Raw genomic sequence first — 25935 nt, forward strand, 5'->3', positions numbered from 1 at the left:
ATGAATCACGCCCTGTGCCAATGACTTGTTGATATCCCTATTATGAATATTAATTATTCAATGTGATTCTGTTTCTCCGGAAGTGTCTTGAAAATGTTTGCATGGCAAAGAATGAACCGATACTTAAAGTTCACTTTAAAAAATAAGTGGCTATCTGTAAATACTCCCTTTGTCAGAAAAGTTCTAAGAAAGGTTTGTTTTTTAAAAAAAAAAAAAAAAAAAAATAGACCACATAATGATCCCAGCTCCTTCTGAAATAGTCCTCTTGGCTGTCTATACACAGTTGCCAACGTTTCTGGAGCTCTTGGAAGCACGCAGGGAAATTTTCAACTGCGATGCTTGTAAGCTCATTTGTCACAACCTGTTGGATGTCTGCAATGCTTGATGATTTCCTTTGTCACCTTTTCACTCGTAGAAACAAGAAAAAATTGCAAGGCAGCAGGTTGGGCGAATATAACAGGTGTGGGATGGCAATAGCAGAATGTCCAGCCAGATACTCGGTAACAGATAAAGCGCACTATGGGGTCTTGAATTATTATTATAGTAAGAACAAGTCCTGAAAATGTCACAAATCAGGGTGCCAGCATCGAATTGCTTGTCGCATATGTTTCAAGACTTCAAGGTAAAGTCTGGTTCACTGTTTGATCTGGAAGAACATCCTCATGGTGAACTAATCCTTTACTATCGAAGAATGTGATGAACCTTTCACCACAAGGGGAATAAGGAGCTAAAACCTTATGTAAACTTCACCAAATGTGCATCTTGACGTGAACAGTTGTCTGAAGAAGAACTTGCATGGTTTGAAACTGGTTGTGGTACTATTTGTGTAAATAAATAGCAATCTCAGTAGGGGCTGGTTCTGTCTTCTTCTATGAAAGGATTGACTTTACATTTTGAATAAAGCCACGGTTGCAAAATGGCAGTTTTCGACAAAATAGTTATTGCAGTAATGTTTTTTACATTTTAATTTCATAGCATAAAAATTCTGTTCCAACAAAATGTTGTGTATTCAAATTTTTAGTACAGAGAGAGCAATTCCTATTTTTTTCAGGGAGAATGAACTCCTAAAACACCAGCTCCGCAAATATGTTGGTGCAGTGCAAATGCTGAAACGGGATGGCATGCAAGCATATGAAGCACTTGCAAGTCTTGAAGGGCAGCAGTCTCGGCCTGTTGATCCAGCTGACTACCATCATGAAGCTCAGGAGTATGAGAAGAAACTTATACAGGTGCATTATTATTGCAAGTGTTATGTACCATATATCTCTCAATAAAATGTAATTAGAATTTGCAGCAAATTTAGAATGTGACAAATACAGTGGCAGTTGGTTAAAATTAATGTTACAGCGATAACTTGGTGAACAAGGAAAGATGCCAATCAAGATCAGCAGTGACAGTAATCTTTTTCACAATTAAGTCACACTTATCTCTTGCATATTATGTTTCGTCAGGTGTAACTTAGTTTGTTAAAATTTGACAGCTTTAAAGACATACATTTAAGAGCAGAATTCTCTGGTCATGAATTATGTGAATTCCAAACTTCTGGAAAACCACTGACTGTGAAATCGCTAAGCACGGCATGGCATAGAACAAGGAAAGCACGGAAGGGTGACCCCAGAATAGCAGTGTCATTTGTTGTTTGATTGTTTAGATTTATTAAAGCACCACATTACAGCATGAGTAAATTGATAAAATAACCATACATAATGATGGGTGACACAGTAAAATTAATTAGTTGCTTACACCAGTAATATGCTTTAACAAGCCACAAAACTCAATGCCAGAATAAATATTAAACTGTATAAAAAGGTTTTTTAATCTCTTTCCTTATAAAACAGAAAGTGCTCAAAGTGTAACAGCTAAAAAAATCATAAGATAATTTAAGAAATGGTGACGAAGCCTTAAAAGGATTTTCGGGAAACTGACCTTTTTTTTTATTTTTATTTTTTATTTATTTATTTATTTTATTTTTTTAAAAGAAACAGGCCCTTAACGCACATGGGTGCAAATACACTGTTATAAATCAGCATAAAATCTGTAAAATTTGAAATTTTCCCGGTGAATCAACTGTTCGAAAAGATTTCAGGCTTGCGGCCGGTCGTAAACTTCATTGCACAATATTTCGGCTGGACAACTGCCAGATATCGTCAGGTGAGCCGAACGACGACTGACGAAGACATTCTCCACTTCAGCTTATATAGTGTGCTGATAGTACTGCCGCGCATGCGTTGCAATTGCGGAGACAGAAGGGCCACACCGTCCTCGCTGGTGGAACTGCAGTACTCAGCTGCCGTCAGTATTGTCGCTGGCTGCAACTATCTAAGTCTTCTGGCATCTTCATCTCGAGCAAATTTCGGAGATGGAAGGATTCCATCCGTTATTCAATTGGTAACCACTGTCACTGTTCATTTGATTTCCCGCAATGCGTATTTCAACTGATTCTTTGATAATGGAGTCCCAAAACGTTGTTGCAATGGCCAATATCGGAGTTTTGTCGTACTCCATTGAATGTCCGTTAGAAATACAATGTTCCGCAACTGCAGACTTACTGGGTTGCAGTAGGCGAGTGCAACATTGATGTTCTGTACAACGCTCTTCCACTGTGTGTGTTGTCTGTCCTATATAGGCCATACCACATTGACATGGTAGTTTGTAAATTCCCGCCTTCCCCAGTAACAAATCATCCTTCACCGATCCCAGCAAATCCGAAATCCTAGAAGGCGGACGAAAAACCACTTTCACATTAAAATGATTAAGAATCCTTGCTATCTTGAAGGAGATATTTCTGACAAAGGAAAGAAAAGCTGGGGACTTGGCTGGCGCGTCCTCCTCTTTATCCACTTCCCGGTTCCTGGCTCTAGTTGAGAAGGCTCTGTTATTTGCCGGGTCGAGTACCCATTGTCTCTGAACACTGTCCTCAAATGTGCCAGTTCCTTAGGCAAATTCTCTGCATCCGACACTGTGTGCGCCCTGTGTACAAGGGTTTTAAGCACACTCATGGTCTGTGATGGGTGATGGCAACTAGAATAATGCAAATACAAATCAGTGTGAGTGGGCTTGCGATAGACAGAATGTCCCACAGTGCCGTCACTCTTCTGTTTAACCAAAACATCCAGGAATGGAAGGCAGCCATCTTTCTCTAGTTCCATAGTAAATCGAATATTCTCATGGATGGAGTTAAGATGATGAAAAAACTCCATTAACTTTTCTTCTCCGTGGGGCCACACTGTGAAAGTGTCATCGACGTATCTCCAAAAAAAAAAAAAAAAAAAAAAAAAAAAAAAAAAAAAAAAAAAAAAAAAAAAAAACAACAGTTGGTTTACAGACAGCTGATTCAAGTGCTCTCTCCTCAAAATCCTCCATAAAGAAGTTAGCCACCAGAGGAACAGAGGGCTGCCCATGGCAACACTGTCAGACTGTTCAAAATATCCCTGGTTAAACATAAAATATGTTGAGGAAAGAGCATGTTGAAACAAAGCAGTAATGTCCGATTCAAACTGTTGACCAATTAAAATCAAGGAATCCGCAAGAGGTACTTTTGTGAAAAGGGAAACTACATCAAAACTCACTAGAAGATCCAAACTACTTAAGTGGAGAGCCTCCAGTCTGTTAATAAAATCAGCAGAGTTCCGTATATGGTGTGAACATTTGCCAACAAATGGTCTCAACAAAGAAGCTAGATGTTTGGCTAAATCATATGTGGGTGCGTCAATATTACTAACTATAGGCTGTAAAGGCAGACATTCTTTATGCACTTTAGGAAGACCATACATTCTCAGTGGTACGCTGCCATGTGGTCTTAACTGCTTGATGGTCTCTGGAGCTAGCGAGGAAGAGTTCAAAAGTGCACGTCTTCCGTTGCACACGTGCTGTTGGATCTTGATCAATTCTCCGATACATAGTATCACTAAGTAGACTAGACATCATCTCCAAATACAACCCACGAGTTAACAAAATGGTAGAGTTACTTTTATCAGCCTTAAGCACTACTATTTCCGGATCTTCTCGAAGGTTCCGTAATGAAGCCCGTTCTTCAGCAGTTATATTACTGCGTTGAGGAGGAGCTTTCAGAAGAACCCGACCGCCAGCCAAGTCCCTAGCTTTTCTTCCCTTTGTCGGAAATATCTCCTTCAAGATAGCAAAGATTCTTAATCATTTTAATGTGAAAGTGGTTTTTTGTCTACATTCTAAGATTTCGGATTTGCTGGGATCGGTGAAGGATGATTTGTTACTGCAGAAGGTGGGAATTTACAAAATACCGTGTCAATGTGGTATGGCCTATATAGGACAGACAACACGCACAGTGGAAGAGCGTCGTACAGAACATCAACGTTGCACTCGCCTACTGCAACCCAGTAAGTCTGCAGTTGCGGAACATTGTATTTCTAACGGACATTCAATGGAGTATGACAAAACTTCGATTTTGGCCACTGCAACAACTTTGTGGGACTCCATTATCAAAGAATCAGTTGAAATATGCATTGCAGGAAATCTAATAAACAGTGACAGTGTTTACCAATTGAATAACGCATGGTATCCCGTCATCTCTGAAATTTGCTCGAGACGAAGACACCAGAAGACTTAGATAGCTGCAGCCAGCGACAATACTGACGGCAGCTGAGTACTGCAGTTCCACCAGTGAGGGCGCTGCCGCTGGGCGGTGTGGCCCTTCTGTCTCCGCAATTGCAACGCATGAGCGGCAGTACTATCAGCGCACTATATAAGCTGGAGCGGAGAACGTCTTTGTCAGTCCTTGTTCGGCTCACCTGAAGATGTCTGGCAGTTGTCCAGCCGAAATATCATGCAATGAAGTTTATGGCGACTGGCTGCAAGCCCGAAATCTTTTTGAACAGCATAAAATCTACTGAAAATTTTATAAAGTACCAAAACAGCACAAATGGATTAAGGTTATCCACCCAAGAGGCAAATTAATGTTAAGTTAGGCTCAAATACTAATTATGGTTAAATGATTTGGAAACATTAACACAACTTGATAATGGTGATGAAGGCAGCACCTTATTTAAGAAAATCTTAACTACCCGGAAGTCACATAATACACAAAACAAGCATATTCCAAAGGAATTTAGAACTGTTGTGGTCTTCAGTCCTCAGGCTGGTTTGACGCAGCTCTCCGTGCTACTCTATCCTGTGCAAGCTGCTTCATCTCCCAGTACGTACTGCAGCCTACATCCTTCTGAATCTGCTTGGTGTATTCATCTCTTGGTCTCCCTCTACGATTTTTACCCTCCACACTGCCCTCCAATACTAAATTGGTGATCCCTTGATGCCTCAGAACATGTCCTACTAACCAATCCCTTCTTCTAGTCAAGTTGTGCCACAAGTTTCTCTTCTCACCAATTCTATTCAGTGTCTCCATATTAGTTATGTGATCTACCCAACAAATGCTTCAGAAATCCTTTCCTTGCCATTGTCAGTCTGCATTTTATATCTTCTCTACTTCGACCATCATCAGTTAGTTTGCTCCCCAAATAGCAAAACTCCTTTACTACTTTAAGTGTCTCATTTCCTAATCTAATACTCTAAGCATCACCCGCTTTAATTTGACTACATTCCATTATCCTCATTTTGCTTTTGTTGATGTTCATCTTATATCCTCCTTTCAAGACGCTGTCCATTCCGTTCAGCTGCTCTTCCAAGTCCTTTGCTGTCTCTGACAGAATTACAATGTCATCGGCGAACCTCAAAGTTTTTATTTCTTCTCCATGGATTTTTAATTCCTACTCCGAATTTATTTATTTATTTATTTATTTATTTATTTATTTTTTTCCTTTACTGCTTGCTCAATATACAGACTGAATAACATCCGGGATAGGCTACAGCCCTGTCTCACTCCCTTCTCAACCACTGCTTCCCTTTCATGCCCCTCAACTCTTATAACTGCCATCTGGTTTCTGTACAAATTGTAAATAGCCTTTTGCTCCCTGTGTTTTACCCCTGCCATCTTCAGAATTTGAAAGAGAGTATTCCAGTGAACATTGTCAAAAGCTTTCTCTAAGTCTACAAATGCTAGAAACGTAGGTTTGCCTGTTCGTAATCTAGCTTCTAAGATAAGTCGTAGGGTCAGTATGGCCTCAAGTGTTCCTATATTTCTACAGAATCCAACCTAATCTTCCCCAAGGTCAGCTTCTACCAGTTTTTCCATTCGTCGGTGAAGAATTTGAATTTGTATTTTGCAGCCGTGACTTATTAAATTGATAGTTTGGTAATTTTCACATCTGTCAACACCTGCTTTCTTTGGGATTGGAATTATATTTTTCTCTAAGTCTGGGGGTATTTCGCCTGTCTCATACATTTTGCTCACCAGATGCTAGAGTTTTGTCAGGACTGGCTCTCCCAAGGCTGTAGTCTACTCCTGGGGCCTTGTTTCGACTTAGATCTTCCAGTGCTCTGTCAAACTCTACACACAGTATCATATCTCCCATTTCATCTTCATCTACATCTTCTTCCGTTTCCATAATATTGTCCTCAAGTACATCGCCCTTTACATACTCCTTCCACCTTTCTGCTTTCCCTTCTTTGCTTAAAACTGAGTTTCCATCTGAGCTCTTAATATTCATACAAGCGGTTCTCTTTTCTCCAAAGGTCTCTTAAATTTTCCTGTAGGCAGTATCTATCTTACCCCTAGTGAGATAAGCCTCTACATCCTTACATTTGTCCTCTAGCCATCCCTGCTTAGCCATTTTTCACTTCCTGTCGATCTCATTTTTGAGAATGTTTATATTCCTTTTTGCATGCTTCATTTATTGAATTTTTATATTTTCTTCTTTCATCAATTAAATTCAATATATCTTCCGTTACCCAAGGGTTTCTACTAGCCCTTGTCTTTTTACCACCTGACCCTCTGCTGCCTTCACTATTTTATCACTCAAAGCTACCCATTCTTCTACTGTATTTCTTTCCCCCATTCTTGTCAGTTGTTTCCTTATGCTCTCCATGAAATTCTGTACAACCTCTGTTTCTGTCAGAGGTTCCATCTCCTCAAATTACTACCTTTTTGCAATTTCTTCAGTTTTAATCTACAGTTCATAACCAAGAGATTGTGGTCAGAGTCCACATCTGCCCCTGGAAATGTCTTAAAATTTATAACCTGGTTCGTAAATCTCTGACTTACCATTACATAATCTATCTGATACCTTCTAGTATCTCCAGGCTTCTTCCATATATACAACCTTCTTTCATGATTCTTGAACCAAGTGTTAATGATGATTAAGTTATGCTCTGTGCAAAATTATACCAGGTGGCTTCCTCTTTCATTTCTTACTCCCAATCCATACTCAAGTTTCCTTCTCTTCCTTTACCTACTATCGAATCCAGTCATCCATGGCTATTAAATTTTCGTCTCCCTTCACTATCTGAATAATTTCCTTTCTCTCATCAATCATTTCTTCAATTTCTTTGTCATCTGCAGAGCTAGATGGCATATAAACTTGTACTACTGTAGTAGGGGTGGGCTTCATGTCTATCTTGGCCACAATAAGGTGTTCACTATGCTGTTTGTAGTAGCTTAACCACACTCTTATTTTTTAATTCATTACTAAACCTACTCCTGCATTACCCCTATTTGATTTTGTATTTATAACCCTGTATTCACATCTTGTTCCTCCTGCCACCGAACTTCACTAATTCCTGCTATATTTAACTTTAACGTATCCATTTCCCTTTTTAAATTATCTATCCTATCTGCCCAATTAAGGGATCTGACATTCCACGCTCCAATCTGTAGAACGCCAGTTATCTTTCTCCTGATAACGACATCCTCGAGTAGTCCCTGCCTAGAGATCCGAATGGGGGACTATTTTACCTCTGGAATATTTTACAGTCACTACTTAACTTAAAATCTTGTAGCAAGGAATATGAATCAGCAGGATAAGCAGATCAAGAACATACCTCAAAGGCAGGCGATAATGCGTCCACAAACTGCTGAAGACCCAGCCACAAGGTTAAGAATACTATGTAGGGTTGTTAACAAACACAACTTAGGGAAAACATAGACCAAACAAACAATTTAAACAACTATTAATGGCCACCATCTGGAGAAACGGTCAGCGTAAGGGCTCTTAATCCACCACAAAATTTCAGAATCTAACACTGGAATCTCCAGGATGAAATGTAGACAAAATTTCAAAATTTATCCTTAACTAAATTTTCATACTATCAAAAAGCATAGTAGTTGCAGAGGTACTGTCTCTCGAAGCAGAATAAAATGTGATGCAGGAAAACCTGAGAAATGCTCAGAATAACATCTGGTAGCAATTTTTGCAAACCACATAGCATGGAACTTAACGCTAAGCAAACACTTCGGGTAAGGAAAATCGCAAGCTTACCCCTGCAAGGTGGTACCTTTAGATCTTACAAGCAGTGTCTCCTTTCATGATATTTAGACATGTGAATCTAAAACACAATTTTAATATATACATTAAATACAGAAAAATTTCTGTTAAAGCAAAAACATATAAAATAAAAGATTAAATGCAAAATGTCTGTATCTACGTAGATATTCCGCTAGCCACCATATGGAGATGAAGGCAGAGCTCACCATCTGCTGCATCGTCGACAGGACCAATTGTGGACTTTTGGTACACAGCCGAGTGGAGGGTCTGAATCAGAGGCTCAGACAGTTCTGCGACCATGTAGGCTGCAGATTACTCGACTTGCGCCATAGGGTGGTGGGACTTCGGGTTCCACTACACACAGGTGGCGGCTACATGGGTAGCAGGGGCTTTGTGGCATGGACTGGGCGGTTTTTTAAGTTAGACAGTCTTGGGAAAAATTAAAAAGGGCTCCAGTCTTAAAGGGTACAGGGCAAAGAAATGACGAGAGTTGACCAAGCAACAGTCAGTATTGTAGTTGTAAATCGTCGTAGCTGTGTTGGAAAAGGACCAGAGCTTCAAGCGCTGATAGAAAGCTCTGAAGCTGAAATCATTATAGGAACAGAAAGCTGGCTAAAGCTGGAGTTAAATTCTGCCGAAATTTTTACAGAGGCGCAAACAGTGTTCAGAAATGATAGATTAAATAAAATAGGTGGTGGTGTGTTTGTGTCTGTTGGTAGTAGTTTATCTTGTAGTTAAGTTGAAATAAATAATTCCTGCAAATTACTATGGGTAGAGGTTATACTCAACAGCCATACCAAAATAATAATTGGATGCTCCTTCTACTGACCCCCTGACTCAGATGATATAATAGCTGAACGCTTCAAAGAAGACTTGAATCTCATTACAAATAAGTACCCCACTCAAACAGTTATAATTGGTGGAGACTTCAGTCTGCCCTTGATTTGTTAGCGAAAATACATGTCCAAAGCTGGTGGTAGACAGAAAACATCTTCTGAAATTGTACTAAATGCTTTCTCTGAGAATTACTTTGAACAACTAGTTCATGAGCCCACACGAATTGTAAATGGTTGTGAAAACACACTTGACCTTTAAGCCACAAATAACCCTGATGTAATAGAGAGCACATGATGGATACAGGGAGTAGTGAACACAAGGTCATTGTAGCGAGGCTCAAAACCATATCAATCAAAACCACTAAAAATAAACGCAAAATATATCTGTTTAAAACAGCAGATAAAATTTCGCTTGATGCCTTCCTAAGAGAGAGTCTCCATTCCTTCCAAGCTAATTATGTAAGTGTAGACCAGATATGGCTCAAATTTAAAGATACAGTATGGACAGCAATAGAGAGATTCATACTGCATCAGTTAATAAGAGATGGGACTGATCCACCATGGTACACAAAACATGTCAGAACACTGATGATGGTGCCACTAAAGCGGAGTTGCTAAATACAGTTTCCTGTAATTCCTTCATGACAGAAGATGAAGTAAATATTCCAGAATTCAAAACCAGAACAGCTGTTAGTATGAGTGACATAAAAGTAGATACCTTAGGTGTTGTGAAACAACTTAAATCACTTAAGAAAGGCAAGTCTTCCGGTCCAGATGGTATACCAATCAGGTTCCTCTCGGAGTATGCAGACACAATAGCTCCTTTCTTAGCAGTTGTATACAACTGCTCACTTGACGAAAGGTCTGTTCCTAAAGACTGGAAAGTAGCACAGGTCACACCAGTATTCAAGAAGGGAAATAGGAGTAACCCATTGAATTTCAGACCCTTATCACAGACCTCAATTTGCAGTAGGATTTTGGAGCATATACTGTACTCGAACATTATGAATACCTTGAAGAAAGTGACTCTTGAAGAAAGTGACTTATTGATACATAACCGACACAGATTCAGAAAATATTTTTCTTGTGCACTTCTTATATGCTGGAGTCACCTGCCCATTTTTCCAGTCACTTGGGGATTTGTGCTGGGCAAGAGATTCACGGTAAATGCAAGTTAGGTAAGGGACCAGTGCCACTGAGTACTCTTTGTAAAATGGAACTGTGATTCCAGCCGAACCTAGTAATTTGTTTGTTTTCAAGTCTTTCAGTTGTTTCTCCATGTCAGATATGCTTATTATATATCATCCACAAGGTAATCTGTCACATGGTCAAATGATGATATATTTCTAATGTGTGAACAAATTCTTGGATGTGAAATTTGAAACTCAGTTTTCATTTTGCTATCTTCAAATGCGACACCAGACTGGTCAGCAAGGGACTGATTGGAGGCCTTAGACATGCATAGTGAGACCAAAATTTCTCAGGCTCTCAGCCAGATGTTTTGCTAAAATGTGATGATGGCGCATGAAAACACTGAAAATACAGGTACAATTATATATACAGCCAAATTTGACTATCAGAAGTATGAATAATCTGAAACAACAGCTCCTTGGCCTAGATAATGACACTGGAACAAATATTTTAGCAAGCCATCAAGTGCAGGCAGTAGAGGTGGGTGTGTCGTAGTATAAGGAATACCGACCATGAACACACGATGTGACAGATATTTGACAATCCTGGAAATACTCAGTGTGGTTGCCAGCTCTCTCCCAGTCCCACACAGCATGGGATATCAAAGCCAGACCAATCCGTGCTTGCGGACAGGATGACAACGTGCTGAGCTCAATGTCATAGCTCTGGCTTGATCAGTTACACCAAGTCTTGACATAAACAGAGCTAATGACTGACTGACCCACTCCCCTAATGCCCTCATGTCTGCTATGACTCGCTGCCTGGTTCTTCCTGCCTTCCCAACGCTGTTCGAAGTGTACTTTAGGGACTTGGGGTGCCAGAGATAATCAGTGATAGTCAGGTGGGCAGAATGTCCCATTGCACTTTACAAGTTCTTAAAGAAATTAACATAACTTCTTAACTACTAACCTAAGAACAGAAAAGATTTATTTTCAACAAGTCACATATGCAGGCCTAGAACCCTACCACTCTAGTTTTAGTGAAAATTGATTACATTCTTGATTGTGATTAAAAAACACTTACTGGTTAGAGAAACTGGACAAACAAGCATTTTACTAAACATTTGCAGGTGGCAGAGATGCATGGTGAGCTGATGGAATTCAACGATCGCCTGCATCGTCAGCTGCAGTCAAAGGAGGCAGCATTGCGACGTCTGAGGGAGGAGTTAGTGGATTTGCGAGGACCGCTGCCAGATGATGCACATACATCGGATGAAGATGCAGCATCTATCACCTCAGACTATGATGTTAGCTCATTAGGTGCTGCAGCACGTGCACTTGTAAATATATGGATTCCTTCCGCATTCCTCACTGGAGGTTCTTCAGATGTCCACCATGTTTATCAGGTCAGTGGCATATTTCATACAACCTCAGTTTTAAATAGTGCCTAAATTTCAACAGATTAGGAATTGGCATTTGATACGTGAAGCTGTCATCAATACAAATAACACACTTCGTGTTACAAAGATGGTTGTAATTTTTTTTTTGTTTTAAAAGAAGTGTAGTCTGTAAGCTTTTGTTTGTAATTGGTTATGGCGATGTGTCTGTCCAACAAGTGAGTTTGCAGATTTCTCTATAAACCATTTGTGTAGATAAGGAACGACCTTTTGTTCATATTATTGAATGTGTTGAGGAATAATAATTGTTGTGCTTGTGTGAATATGTGTTTTTTCTACTTTAGAAAGAGGCCTTTTTGGAAGAAAGTTCAAATGTATAACAGTCTTCCCATTGTGCCTGTCTGCAATTCAATGACTTCTGTTGATATTCTTATTTTCTGCCTCTGGTATCACAAATACTGGGTTAGTGCCAAAGTATCTACTGGTTGATTGATGCAGAAGCCTTTAAAATGTTGTTGTCAGCCCAAATAATGGTTCGTGGTTCGATGCAGCGCTGTGTGCTAGTCCAGTTTGTGCAATAATATCTGTATAACATTATTACAAAAAGGAAAGTTGCTACTCACCACATAGTGGAGATGCTGAGTCACAGATAGGCACAATGAAAAGACTGTCACAAATAAAGCTTTCGGCCCATAAGGACTACGTCGTCAAAAATAGATGACAGATGGTGTGGTTACAGTTGCCTAAGACTGCAGTCGCGCGCACGTGCATGTGTGCTTGGGCTATTTTTGATGAGGGGCTTACGGGCTGGATTTTCCATTGTTTAACCTCTCTGCATATCTACTGCAATTTACATTGATTTGAACCTGCCTTGGTCTCCCTCACTTGCTTCTGAATCTGCCATATCAGTTGACGATCTCTTCGTTTGGTAAAGCTGTGCCATAAATTTATTTTCCCCCCAGTTTAACTCAGTAAGTTTTGATTTCTTATCCAATCTAATATTCAACATTCTTCTGTTGCACCACATCCCAAAAGTTTCAATTCTGTTTTTGTATGTACTACTTACTGTTTACCTTTCACCTCCATACAAGGCTACACTCAAGTTAAATACTTTCAAAAAACACTTCCTAACACCCAAATTTATATTAAGTGTTAATCTGTTTCTCTTTTGTTTCAAAAACTTCGCCAAGAGTTCATTTTACATCCTCTCTACTTAAACCATAGCAAGTTATTTTGCCGCTCAAATACCAAAACTCTTGTTCAACTTTGTATCCCATTGCCCAATGGAAGTTCTTTGGCTTTGCCTGATGTAAGTCACCTATTGTATATATTGTATTGTATGTTAACCGGGGACCTAGAAACGACAGAGAGGCTCCGTCCCCGCCACAGTGATCCACAACCCCATGACGACTACCACAGTCCACTTCACCCCTCCGCTGCCCCACACCGAACCCAGGGTTATTGTGCGGTTCGGCCCCTGGTGGCCTCCCCCCCCAGGGAATGTCTCACACCAGACGAGTGTAACCCCTATGTTTGTGCGGTAGAGTAATGGTGGTGTACGCATATGTGGAACTTCTTTATGCAGCAGTTGCCAACATAGTGTAACTGAGGCAGAAAAAGGGGAACCAGCCCGCATTTGCCGAGGCAGATGGAAAACTGCCTAAAAACCATCCACTGACTGGCCGGTTCACCGGACCTCGACACAAATCCGCCTGGCAGATTCGTGCCGGGGACCAGGTGCTCCTTCCCACCCGGAGAGCCATGCGTTAGACCGCACGGCCAACCAAATTGTTCAAATGGCTCTGAGCACTATGGGACTCAACTGCCGAGGTCATTAGTCCCCTAGAACTTAGAACTAGTTAAACCTAACTAACCTAAGGACATCACAAATATCCATGCCCGAGGCAGGATTCGAACCTGCGACCGTAGCGGTCTTGCGGTTCCAGACTGCAGCGCCTTTAACCGCACAACGGCCAACCAGGCGGGCTAAGTCACGTATGCTTCATGACCATTGTTTTATTTTTATCGATATTTATCTTGTAAAATATTTTCAAGACACTATCTGTACTGTTAAATTGTTCTTTGAAATCCTTTGCTATCTCTGACAGAATTCAAATGTCACCCATAAATGTTAGTTTTTGTTAATCTTCTTTGAGCTTTGATCTCTCTCCCAAATTTATCTTCGGTTTCTTCTACTGCTTGCTCACCTTACAGTCTGGTTTCTGTATATGTTCTAAATAATCATTTGCTTCATGTATTTTATCCCTGCTGCCTTCAGAATTCCACAAAGTGTTTTACAATCAGCATTGCCAAAAATGTTCTCTAAACATACAATGCTTTCTCCAAACTATTTTGTAGCTGTAGGGTCAGTATTGCCGCACGAGTTTCTACATTTGTCCAGAACCCAAACTGATCATCACTAAGGTCGGCCACTGTCTGCTTTTCCATTCTTCTGTAAGTAATTTGTGTTGATATTTTGAAAACCATGACTTATTAATCCATTTGCCTAATATTTCTTGAAATAAAATTTGCCACATGACTATGATTATTTCTTTCCATGTAAATACATTTTTACACACACACACACACACACACACACACACACACTTACTAAAAATGAATCAAAATAGTTGTTGTAGCAGTTATAGTACACAAATATTCACACGCATTTCATGCAGTTGTCTTCTCATTCGGAGTTACATTCACTGGAAAAGTCCCCAACTCCTGTGCTGTAGCTAGCTTTTTTCCTTACAGATGTAGGCAGGAAGAGTCAAATTTATAATGAGTTGCTATTTGTGTTGGAACTTGATGGACCTCATACTCTGGGACACTGGTTCAGTATATGGTAGATGGCACTTACATTCAGCATTATACCCAGGAGGTAGAGGCATTTAATCTTAGACGTATTGCCTGCCAAGGTAACAGGTTGTTCTGGCCCAGATTGGATAACAATTAAAAAATCTATAAACTTGAACTTCAACAGGCATGTACAGATGTTAGTGTTGTATTTGTAATTGGAGATCCAACATCACTTAATAGAGCAGTTGGTATTGGACGTGAATGTTGACGCAAGACTGTCTCCAGTTACAGATGTTGCAAGGAAGATACAGCTATTAAGGTATTCATTGATTATTCTGTCAGTGGGTTTGACCCATACCTTCACTCTCAAAACCTCTGAATGGTAGCAGTTACCTCAAAGTACTTGCTTCTTTGTATCGTCATATACCAGGCAAGACTACATATTTGAAGTGGTGTGCTCAATGCTTTAAAGGGTTCTGTTTCCTGAAATTTATTCGTAGTGCTTTGAAGTCTTCACAAAATACTTTGTAGTCAGATCTGACTAACCAACTTTACTATTCTAACAACTGTTTAAGATTTTGTTCTGTCACATTTTGGAAATTACTTCAGAGGTAAATTCTATCATAATATATGTAATAAAATGAAGTTAGAAAAATAGTAGTAGAGTGCCTGCAGGAGATACCACGTTATCTGTGAATAGATCTACGGTCTACGATAAAAACTTTGGCATACTGTCATATTATTTCATGTTTTGTGTTATCATGAAAGTGCATTACATTTTCAGTCTCTTATTACCAGAAGCTGTTTATTGTAGGCCAATGTAAAACTATTTCCAACTGTGTATGTTATTACAGGTATTTGTTCGTATCAGAGATGATGAATGGAATATATACAGGCGATATGCCCAGTTCTACAGTCTCCATAAGCAGTTGAAGAAACAAGATGCTGTCTTCACTACTTTTGATTTTCCTCCTAAGAAGACTCTTGGAAACAAAGTAAGTTTTTTCTCCCTTCCAGTACCTCATTTACCTTGGTGAGGTTGATATCTCCATATTGGTATATCTTTCTTTATGAAGGGAGGACAGGGGAGAGGGGGAGGGGGGTGTGGGGATAAGATTCTGGAAATAATTTAAGTGTAAAAGTAACAACTCATTGGATAGTTACTCACTTTTCCAGATTACGAATATGGCTCTGTTTCAAAGTGACTTGCAGTTGCTACCGTAACTGAATTACATGTAGTTAGAAATTTACAGTTCAGATCATGATAATTCTGGCTTCTTATAATGGCATTCTTGTGGTAGCAGTAACTGAGAGTTTAGTAAAGAAATAGCGTTTGTTTTGTGACTTATGGATTTATAAATGTGTTTTGTCTGTCATGTAACTTCTCTTCTGTGGGTGTCAAAGAAAGAGGAACACACAGAAATGTATTTGTGCCGTAAGAGTGTTAATACTTTGATAAATCCATGAATTCATATACATTCAGGGTTGTGATTATCTTAGAGCTTTATTTTTACCTTTAAGAAGAATTTTCACAGAAATTGTTATGATTAAGTTTTAAGCAACCAAAATTATTTAGTGCTCCTGTGTTTGTCAAAAATGCATTGCAATTAACATAGGTCACTTTTAGGAACTGAAAATTGTAGCATCTACTTCTGGCAAAATTTGCGCCTGTTTTTGGCAAAATTCTTGTCTGTTTTTGTCAAAAGTTCACAATTTTTTTGTATGTTATTATAAATGAGTAGATGTACAAATTTAAAAGGTTGTAATGCTACATGATTGAAGACAAAGCAAGCCTCAGTTCTTTGAAATTGACTGTTAAAAAAAGTGCTGACTGGGAACTTTTTGACTGGAATGTTTGCTTTTGCAAAACTTCAGCACGATTTTCTTCTGAAATAACCTATGTTTTCTCCGTTTGGCTGTACTGAAGCTTTCAAAAATGATTATTCTGTTGAAAAGCAGCCAGTATTTTCCCACCAGTGAACTGAATGCGTCTCTGGTTTAAGATGTTTCTGCACATATGTGTCTTCTCTCTCCCGTGTTCAATGATTACAAATTCTGCAAATGATAAATTTCAACCTTTCATGGGAATTCAGTCATGTGGTCTATGCTCGACAAAGCTAGGCCTACGGGTAGAACTGACAGGGCACTTAGCATAGAATTAGAACTGAACATAAAGTAACTGTTTAAACGTTAGGGGAAGAATCTACATCTACATCTACAGCTACATCCATACTCTGCGAGCCACCTGACGGTGTGTGGCGGAGGGTACTTAGAGTACCTCAATCGGTTCTCCCTTCTATTCTAGTCTCGTATTGTTCGTGGAAAGAAAGATTGTCAGTATGCCTCTGCGTGGGCTCTAATGTCTCTGATTTTATCCTCATGGTCTCTTCGTGAGATATACGTAGGAGGGAGCAATATACTGCTTGACTCCTTGGTGAAGGTACGTACTCGAAACTTCAACAAAAGCCCATACCAAGCTGCTGAGCGTCTCTCCTGCAGAGTCTTCCACTGGAGTTTCTCTATCATCTCCGTAACACTTTTGCGATTACTAAATGATCCTGTAATGAAGCTTGCTGCTCTCCATTGGATCTTCTCTATCTCCTCTATCAACCCCACCTGGTACGGATCCCACACTGGTGAGCAATATTCAAGCAGTGGGCGAACAAGTGTACAGTAACATACTTCCTTTGTTTTTGGATTGCATTTCCTTAGGATTCTTCCAATGAATCTGTCTGGCATCTGCTTTACTGACGATCAACTTTATATGATCATTCCATTTTAAATCACTCCTAATGCCTACTCCCAGATAATTTATGGAATTAACTGCTTCCAGTTGCTGACCTGCTATATTGTAGCTAAATGATAAAGGATCTTTCTTTCTGTGTATTCGCAGCACATTACACTTGTCTACGCTGAGATTCAGTTGCCATTTCCTGCACCATGCGTCAATTCATTGCAGATCCTCCTGCATTTCAGTACAATTTTCCATTGTTACAACCTCTTGGTATACTACAGCATCATCCACAAAAAGCCTCAGTGAACTTCCGATGTTATCCACAAGGTCATTTATGTATATTGTGAATAGCAACAGTCCTACGACACTCCCCTGTGGCACACCTGAAATCGCTGTTACTTTGGAAGACTTCTCTCCATTGAGAATGACGTGCTGTGTTCTGTTATCTAGTAACTCTTCAATCCAATCACACAATTGGTCTGATAGTCCATATGCTCTTACTTCGTTCATTAAACGACTGTTGGGAACTGTATCGAATGCCTTGCGGAAGTCAAGAAACACGGCATCTACCTGGGAACCCGTGTCTATGGCCCTCTGAGTCTCGTGGACGAATAGCGCGAGCTGCGTTTCACACGACTGTTGTTTTCAAAACCCAAGCTGATTCCTACAGACTAGATTTCTAGTCTCCAGAAAAGTCATTATACTCGAACGTAATAAGTGTTCCAAAATTCTACAACTGATGAACATTAGAGATATAGGTCTATAGATCTGCACATCTGTTCGATGTCCCTTCTTGAAAACTGGGATGACGTGTGCCCTTTTCCAATCCTTCGGAACGCTACGCTCTTCAGAGACCTACGGTACACTGCTGCAAGAAGGGATGCAAGTTCCTTCGTGTACTCTGTGTAAAATCGAACTGGTATCCCATGAGGTCCAGTGGCCTTTCCTCTTTTGAGCGATTTTAATTGTTTTTTCTATCCCTATGTCATCTATTTTGATATCTACCATTTTGTCATCTGTGCGACAATCTAGAGAAGGAACTACAGTGTGGTCTTCCTCTGTGAAACAGCTTTGGAAAAAGATATTTAGTATTTCGGCCTTTAGTCTGTCATCCTCTGTTTCAGTACCATTTTGGTCACAGAGTGTCTGGACATTTTGTTTTGATCCACCTACTGCTGTGACATAAGACCAAAATTTCTTAGGATTTTCTGCCAAGTCAGTACATAGAGCTTTACTTTAAAATTCATTGAACGCCTCTCGCATAGCCCTCCTCACACTACATTTCGCTTCGCGTAATTTTTGTTTGTCTGCAAGGATTTGACTATATTTATGTTTGCTTCCCGGGTTCGATTCCCGGCGGGGTCAGGGATTTTCTCTGCCTCGTGATGACTGGGTGTTATGTGATGTCCTTAGGTTAGTTAGGTTTAAGTAGTTCTAAGTTCTAGGGGACTGATGACCATAGATGTTAAGTCCCATAGTGCTCAGAGCCAGAGCCAATGTTTGTTTGCTGTGAAGTTCCCTTGGCTTCTGCAGCAGTTTTCTAACTCAGTTGTTGTACCATGGTGGCTCTTTTCCATCTCTTATTATCTTGCTTGGCACATACTCATCTAATGCGTATTGTACAATGGTTTTGAACTTTGTCCACTGATCCTCAACACTATCTGTACTTGAGACAAAACTTTTGTGTTGAGCCGCCAAGTACTCTGAAATCTGCTTGTTGTCACTTTTGCTAAACAGAAAAATCTTCCTACCTTTTTTAATATTTCTATTTACGGTTGAAATCATCTATGCAGTAACTGCTTTATGATCGCTGATTCCCTGTTCTGCATTAACTGTTTCAAATAGTTGGGGTTTGTTTGTCACCAGAAGGTCTAATATATTATCGCCATGAGTCGGTTCTCTGTTTAACTGCTCAAGGTAGTTCTCAGATAATGCACTTAAACGTTTATAATGGGTGGCAGTGAAATTTTTTTGAGTCTCCCAGTCTATATCTGGCAAATTAAAATCTCCACCCAGAACTATAACGTGGTCGGGAAATGTACTCAAAATATTTTCCTTCAGCTGCTCTGCCACAACAGTTGCTGAGGAAGAGGGCCTATAGCGACATCCAATTACCATGTCTGAACCTGCATTAACCGTGATCTTCACCAAAATAATTTCACATTTCCGATCTCCGTCAGTTAGATTTGATACTATTGCACTTTTTATCGCTATAAACACACCTCCCTCTTCACTGTCCAGCCTCTCTCTGCAGTATACATTCCAATCGGAGTTTAGAATTTCATTACTGTTTACATCTGGTTTCAGCCAACTTTCTGTCCATCGTACTATATGGGCATTGTGACAGTTTATTAATAAGAGCAGTTCTGGGACCTTTCTATAGACGCTCCTGTAGTTTAGTATTACCACATTAATTTTGTTATTCCCTGTTGCGTTTTGCCTACTACTACCTTGTCGCGTCTCAGGAGGCATCTTGTCGAGCCTAGGGAGGGAATTCTCTAACCTAAAAACCCCACATGTGCACTCCACACATACTATGCTACCCTTGTAGCCGCTTTCTGCTTGTAGTGCACTCCTGACCTATTCAGAGGGACCCTACATTTGTCCACCCAATAGCGGAGATCGAGAAATTTGCACCCCAGATCTCCGCAGAATTTCGGTGCAGACGAAAAAAGTTGCAGGTTTTGTTTTCCAATCTCTATAGCACAGAGTGCAGGCACTACAGGATATAGTGGCAGATGGCCGCGATCGTAAACAAACTAGAATTTTGACTGCCAGAGGGGAGAGAAGCGCTTCTGACAAGGGAACCTCCCCATCGCACCCCCCTCAGTGTTAGTTATAAGTTGACACAATGGATAGGCCTTGAAAAACTGAACACCGATCAATCGAGAAAACAGGAAGAAGTTGTGTGGAACTATGAAAAAAATAAGCAAAATATACAAACTGAGTAGTCCATGTGCAAGATAGGCAACATCAAGGATAGTCTGAGCTCATGAGCGCCATGGTCCCGTGGTTAGCGTGAGCAGCTGTGGAACGAGAGGTCCTTGGTTCAAGTCTTCCCTAGAGTGAAAAATTTACTTTCTTTATTTTCGCAAAGTTATGATCTGTCTGTTTGTTCATTGACTTATCTGTTCACTGTAATAAGTTTATAGTGTCTGTGTTTTGCGACCGCACGTCAAAACTGCGCGATTAGTAGACGAAAGGACGTGCCTCTCAAATGGGAACCGAAAACATTTGATCGCAAGGTCATAGGTCAACTGATTCCTCCACAGGAAAACACGTCTGATATATTCTATACGACACTGGTGACGGCATGTGCGTCACATGATAGGAATATGTCGTCGACCCACCTAACTTGTACACTTGAACAATGGTTAAAAAGATTCTTCTGCCTTGCCCGATTTAGGTTTTCTTGTGGATGTGATCATCACTCCCAAAAAAGTGATGAAAACATAAGAGTTTGTCACATAAACCATAACAAATGAATGCAACAGTTTTCCCTATGCTCTGTCAAAACATATGTTTTTAACATTTTCAAATTTTTCCGTATGTAGACCGTCAAATCCTGCATATGTCCAAGCAAATCTGAACATGTCCTGGAATTTTGGAGAGCAAAGTTGATTATGTGTGAGTGCCTGAACTTCGATAATTGACTCACAGTCACATAAACAATACTGCTCTGTGTACCTGTGCAGCTTTGCAAAATAATTGAAAATAAAAAATTAAACTTTTCACCCGAGGGAAGACTTGAAGCAAGGACCTCTCGTCTGCAGCTGCTCGTGCTAACCACGGGACCACGGCGCTCCTGGACTCACATTAGACCTTGATGTTGCATATCTTGCGCATGGACTTCTCAGTTTGTGTATTTTGCATATTTTTTTCATAGTTCCACACAACTTCCTGTTTTCTCGCGTGATCTGTGTTCAGTTTTTCAAGGCCTATCCACTGTGCCAACTTATGACTAAATCTGAGGGGGGGGGGGGGGGGGGGGGATGCGATGGGAGGTTCCCTTGTGAGAAACAAACTCTCCCCCCTTTCCCACAGTTTCCATTTCACTTGGCAGCAGTCTACAGCAGAACTGACCCATCGTCATGGGAATCACAGATCTCATCTGGTGTTTTAAGGGTCACAATCAATATTTGTGATGAACCAGGACTAGTCACTTCACTTATTTCAAAATAAGAAAAGAAATCAAAACAGCAGTCAATGCACAACACAAAGCATTCAGGGGGGACTGCTGCGCAGTTGCTTTTTGAGGTTGGCAGAGTATTGTTAACGAAATAGTTCGGACCTGACGCCTAGCTGTGTAAAATGCAACCACAGTTCAAAACATATGCCACCTAATTTGCTACATTAAGAGTGTCTGCCTTATACCATATTTTGAGCTTGCACGTGTGTCTTTGTCATAAAATGCTATGTACCATGACTGAGTACTACATATATCTTAAATAGACCATTCAACTGCCCACAATTGGCATGGCACCAGATCTTTGGGCACTTTGATGCACTATTTGATCAAAAGTATCCGGACACCTGGCTGAAAATAACATAAATGTTTGTGGTGCTCTGTATCTGTAATGTTGTAATTCAAAGTGGTGTTTGCTCACCCTTCGCCTTGATGACAACTTCCACTCTCGCAGGCATATGTTCAATCAGGTGCTGGAAGGTTTCTTGGGGAATGGCAGCACATTCTTCATGGAGTCCTGCACTGAGGAGAGGTATCGATGTCAGTTAGTGAGGTCTGGCACTAAGTTGGCATTCCAAAGGTGTTCTGTAGGATTCAGGTCAAGGCTCTGTGGATCCCATTACAGAGATGTTATTGTCGCGTAACCTCTTCGCCACATGCTATGTATTATGAACAGGTGCTCAATTGTGTTAAAAGGTGCAATCGCCATCCCTGAATTGCTCTTCAACTGTGGGAAGCAAGAAGGTGCTTAAAACATCTATGTAGGCCTGTGCTGTGATAGTGCAACGCAAAACAACAAGGGGTGCAAGCCCCCTCCATGAAAAACATGACCACATTGTATAGCGTGATTTGTCACTCCACACTGTTTTTCCACTGTTCAGTCATCCAGTGTTTACGTCCTTACATAAGCGAGGCGTTGTTTGGCATTTACCGGCGTGATGTGTGACTTGCGAGCAGCAGCTCGACCATGAAATGTAAGTTTTCCAACCTCCCGCCTAACTGTCATAGTACTTTCAGTGGATCCTGATGCAGTTTGGAATTCCTGTGTGATGGTCTGGATAGATGTCTGCCTATTACACATTACGACCCTTTTCAATTGTGGGTGGTCTCTGTATCAACAGATGAGTTCAGCCTGTACACTTTTGTGCTGCATGTGTCCCTTCACGTTTCCACTTGACTATCACATCGGAAACGGCGGAACTAGGGATGTTTAGGAGTGTGGGAATTTCGCGTACAGACGTATGACACAAGTGACACCCAATCGTGACGATGCTCGAAGTCCCTGAGTTCTGCAGAGGGCCTCATTCTGCTGTCCCACAATGTCTAATGACTACTGAGGTTGCTGATATGAAGAACCTGGCAGTAGGTGGCAGCAAAATGAACCTAATATGAAAAAAGTATGTTTTTGGGGGTGTCTGGATACTTTTGATCACTTTTTATTTTGCAAACAGGTTCTTACACAAATTATCTTTCCAAATTTGGTTTCCAGATGATTTACAATACCAGTAATTGATAATTGGTTACATTTTCGGTATTTGTTTGCAGAAAATAAAGTTATTTCAAACTATCTCTGATAAAACAGTTCATCTAGATAATTAGCTGAGAAATAGTATCTATTAAGTAATTTTGCATTTTTTTTATTTTGAGCAGAATTAGCATCTATTATACATTTCTCGGAAAATGAAAATTTTTCCAGTTTCCAATCATTTGTAATATGAGAGCGACATCTAAAGGGCATGGTTTTGTGAACAAATTCATTTTTAGACCTGCTGCAATTTTCAAAGGATATAAGTTTGTGAACTGACAAAAAACATTCAGTTGCAGGAAGGAACCAGTAGACATATTTGTTAGACCATGAGTCATTAATCATTCACATTCAGAATGTTGCATCACTGCTTTGCTGCAGGATTCCAGATTTGTTGAAGAGAGACGAAGACGTTTGCAGCACTATCTGCGTTGTGTGGTTAATCACCTTGTGCAGACCAACAATGAAATGGCCACATCTCCAGACAAGGATCTTCTTGTGTCCCTTGTCCCCTTCTTTGGGTAAGACATTTCAGTTACCTGTTTGTTACTTTAAAAAAAGATAATAATCTTTTGGATGTGACTCATTTAGTGTGTGTGTGTGTGTGTGTGTGTGGGAGGGAGGGAGGGAGGGGGTGATGCACACAATCAGTAGACAGAAAAAGGATTCTACTGCAAAGTGAAGTGCAGCAGACTTTCTACAATGACTTTAAGGTTAGGTCAGTAGAAAGTCAAGTACAAAGAAGAGAGGTCTGCTGCTATATAGCAGTCGCGGGAGGGGTGTAGGCCAAATAGTACAGGAAAAGATAAGTGCAGAATACCAGGTCACAAGTATTGCAAACCTAGTGCCTAGCTTACCTAGGTGACAAAGTATGGACTTTGTGCAGACATTTTGAGGAAGAGGATTAAGTTCTTATAAAGGCTGTATACGCAGCCAAGGAAGAGAGATTCCTGGAGTTCCTGGTTAAAAATACATTTCCTCCTGGTAAATGGGAAAGCTTTTATACACCAGTGTAGAACTACCCAACAAATGGCATGTTTTGGAAAGATCAGTGATGCACGGCAACATGTGTATTGCACAATTTCAGATTACAAAAGTATAAATATGAATTCCACCAAATAAAACACAGTAGTTTCCGAAGAACTGTAATCAAGACCGCAATGCGTTTTTGTCAGCCGGACATTCATCATGTCATGTGATCTCGCCAGCCAATCACAGTGGATATTCAAATCATAGGACACATGGTGATGATGTCGCCCATAGCAGCATCACTGTTAAGTATTGCAAACACATAAATAGGAAAAGTTAATGGCTTAAATTATATATGTACAGTACAGCTATGAGAAAAGCTAAGTTTTCATATATAATATTGGTCTTTCTTGTAGTGGGTTACTCTTTAAGATATATCCAACACAATTGGCCAGTTAAATTTTAAATAATGGCATAAATGGCTGTCCTTCTGGGCCTTAAATGTTTGTAAATGGGTAATCCTCAAAGTGTTAGGTTTAGAATGAATCGATAATTTAAGAAATTCATTGCACGTTCTCACATGTAACATGATTCGCCTTGAAAAAGAAAATTTACTTTAAAAGTAATGTTTCTCCAACCATCATTTGTAGTATTTTCCAGTGATGTGTTAGGGATGTGAACAGTTGTGATGCCAAGCTCATAAGAAGCAGTTTGTTGTTATGAAGTATTGCATAGTCTTCGTCTGAAGGCTTTTGACACATTTTGCTGTTGACACAGCTTATGAGTGCACCGCATTTCGTTATCAATAGAAGACATAAAAGTCTGAAAATGAGTTCATGATCTTTTTTTTTATTTACTTTTTTTAACCGCTTCACTATTACTGGTTTTGGCTACTGCCATCTTCAGATCATAAAATATTTTGACGTTGATACTACAACAGAATATTTTATGATCTGAAGATGTCAGTAGCCAAAACCAGTAATAGGTATGGTCAAGACAGACCTCTAAAATAAAATGCTGTGTTTTGTTGTTCTAAATGGCATATTTTCTTTTCAACTAAAGTTTTATTTTGGTGTCAGTCTCTTGTTTGTTTTGTTGTGTTAGAGTATCAGTTCTTCCCAGTCAAAATTATAAAAATGTAACTAAAAACTAAAAAATAAAAAACTTCCAGAATACGAAAAAACTCAGGTTTTCTCATATTTTTCCCAGATGAAAAAATTCTTACATTTTTCCTTGATTTCCAAGTTGTCCCGGGGCATATACACCCTGTTAAAGTAGGAGCAGCAAGTAACAGCCTGGCCAGAAACTTAAGAGTATAGTATTAAAGGTCACATGGAGGAGACAGGTGCAGAAACAGCACACACACTCATGGGGTTTGTAGAGGTTTTACAGCACCATGACAAGCCCTGTGTTAACACAGCTGCAGCCATGTAAACAAAGAGCTGAGTGGTTTGCTTTTGACAGCACGATAGCAATGCTAATTTTACCAGTGACAGAGCTGTTAAAGTAGCGTCATTAAATATGGTTTCAAAAATTTCTTCACCAAAGAAGACAGTGTAAATATTAAAAAAATTGAATCCAGAACTGCTGCCAACATGAGTAAGTTAAAATTAGATATACTTGGTGTAGCAAACCAGCTTAAATCACTCAATAAAGACTAGTCCGCTGGTCCAGATAGTATACCAATTAAATCGCTTTGAGAGTGCAGATATAATAGCTCCGTACTTAATCATCATATAGAAGCGCTCACTCGATGAAAGATCTGTACTAGACATGGGCAAACTCTTTCATCCTTGGGAACTAGTTCACTGATTATCACTCTTTTCTGGGAACTGTTAATTTTTACTTGTTCACCATTCATTTGTGCTTCATATACGGTTCTTACGAAAAATTGAAAATTAGTATCATTGGTGACTGAGGATGGAAGGCGCCAAGAGGAGGCACTAGCCTCCGCCCTGGAGTACAGAGCTGTTATTCATAACAGAATTCTCACACACTTGTAATTTTC

General features: G+C 39.9%; 1 protein-coding gene across 3 annotated transcripts in view; it reads left to right on the forward strand.

Annotated features, from left to right (window-relative positions):
- LOC126418610 (sorting nexin-29) overlaps positions 1 to 25935 on the forward strand; it is a 197460-nt gene that overhangs the window by 138621 nt on the left and 32904 nt on the right. For all 3 annotated transcript variants that reach the window (XM_050085457.1, XM_050085448.1, XM_050085465.1), the window contains 4 exons: positions 1052 to 1229; positions 11448 to 11723; positions 15368 to 15508; positions 23340 to 23479. In XM_050085457.1, the coding sequence (XP_049941414.1) occupies positions 1052 to 1229; positions 11448 to 11723; positions 15368 to 15508; positions 23340 to 23479 (735 nt within the window). The remainder of the gene's footprint in view (positions 1 to 1051; positions 1230 to 11447; positions 11724 to 15367; positions 15509 to 23339; positions 23480 to 25935) is intronic.

This window comes from Schistocerca serialis, chromosome 1 (assembly GCF_023864345.2).
Source record: "Schistocerca serialis cubense isolate TAMUIC-IGC-003099 chromosome 1, iqSchSeri2.2, whole genome shotgun sequence".
NCBI lineage: Eukaryota > Metazoa > Arthropoda > Insecta > Orthoptera > Acrididae > Schistocerca > Schistocerca serialis.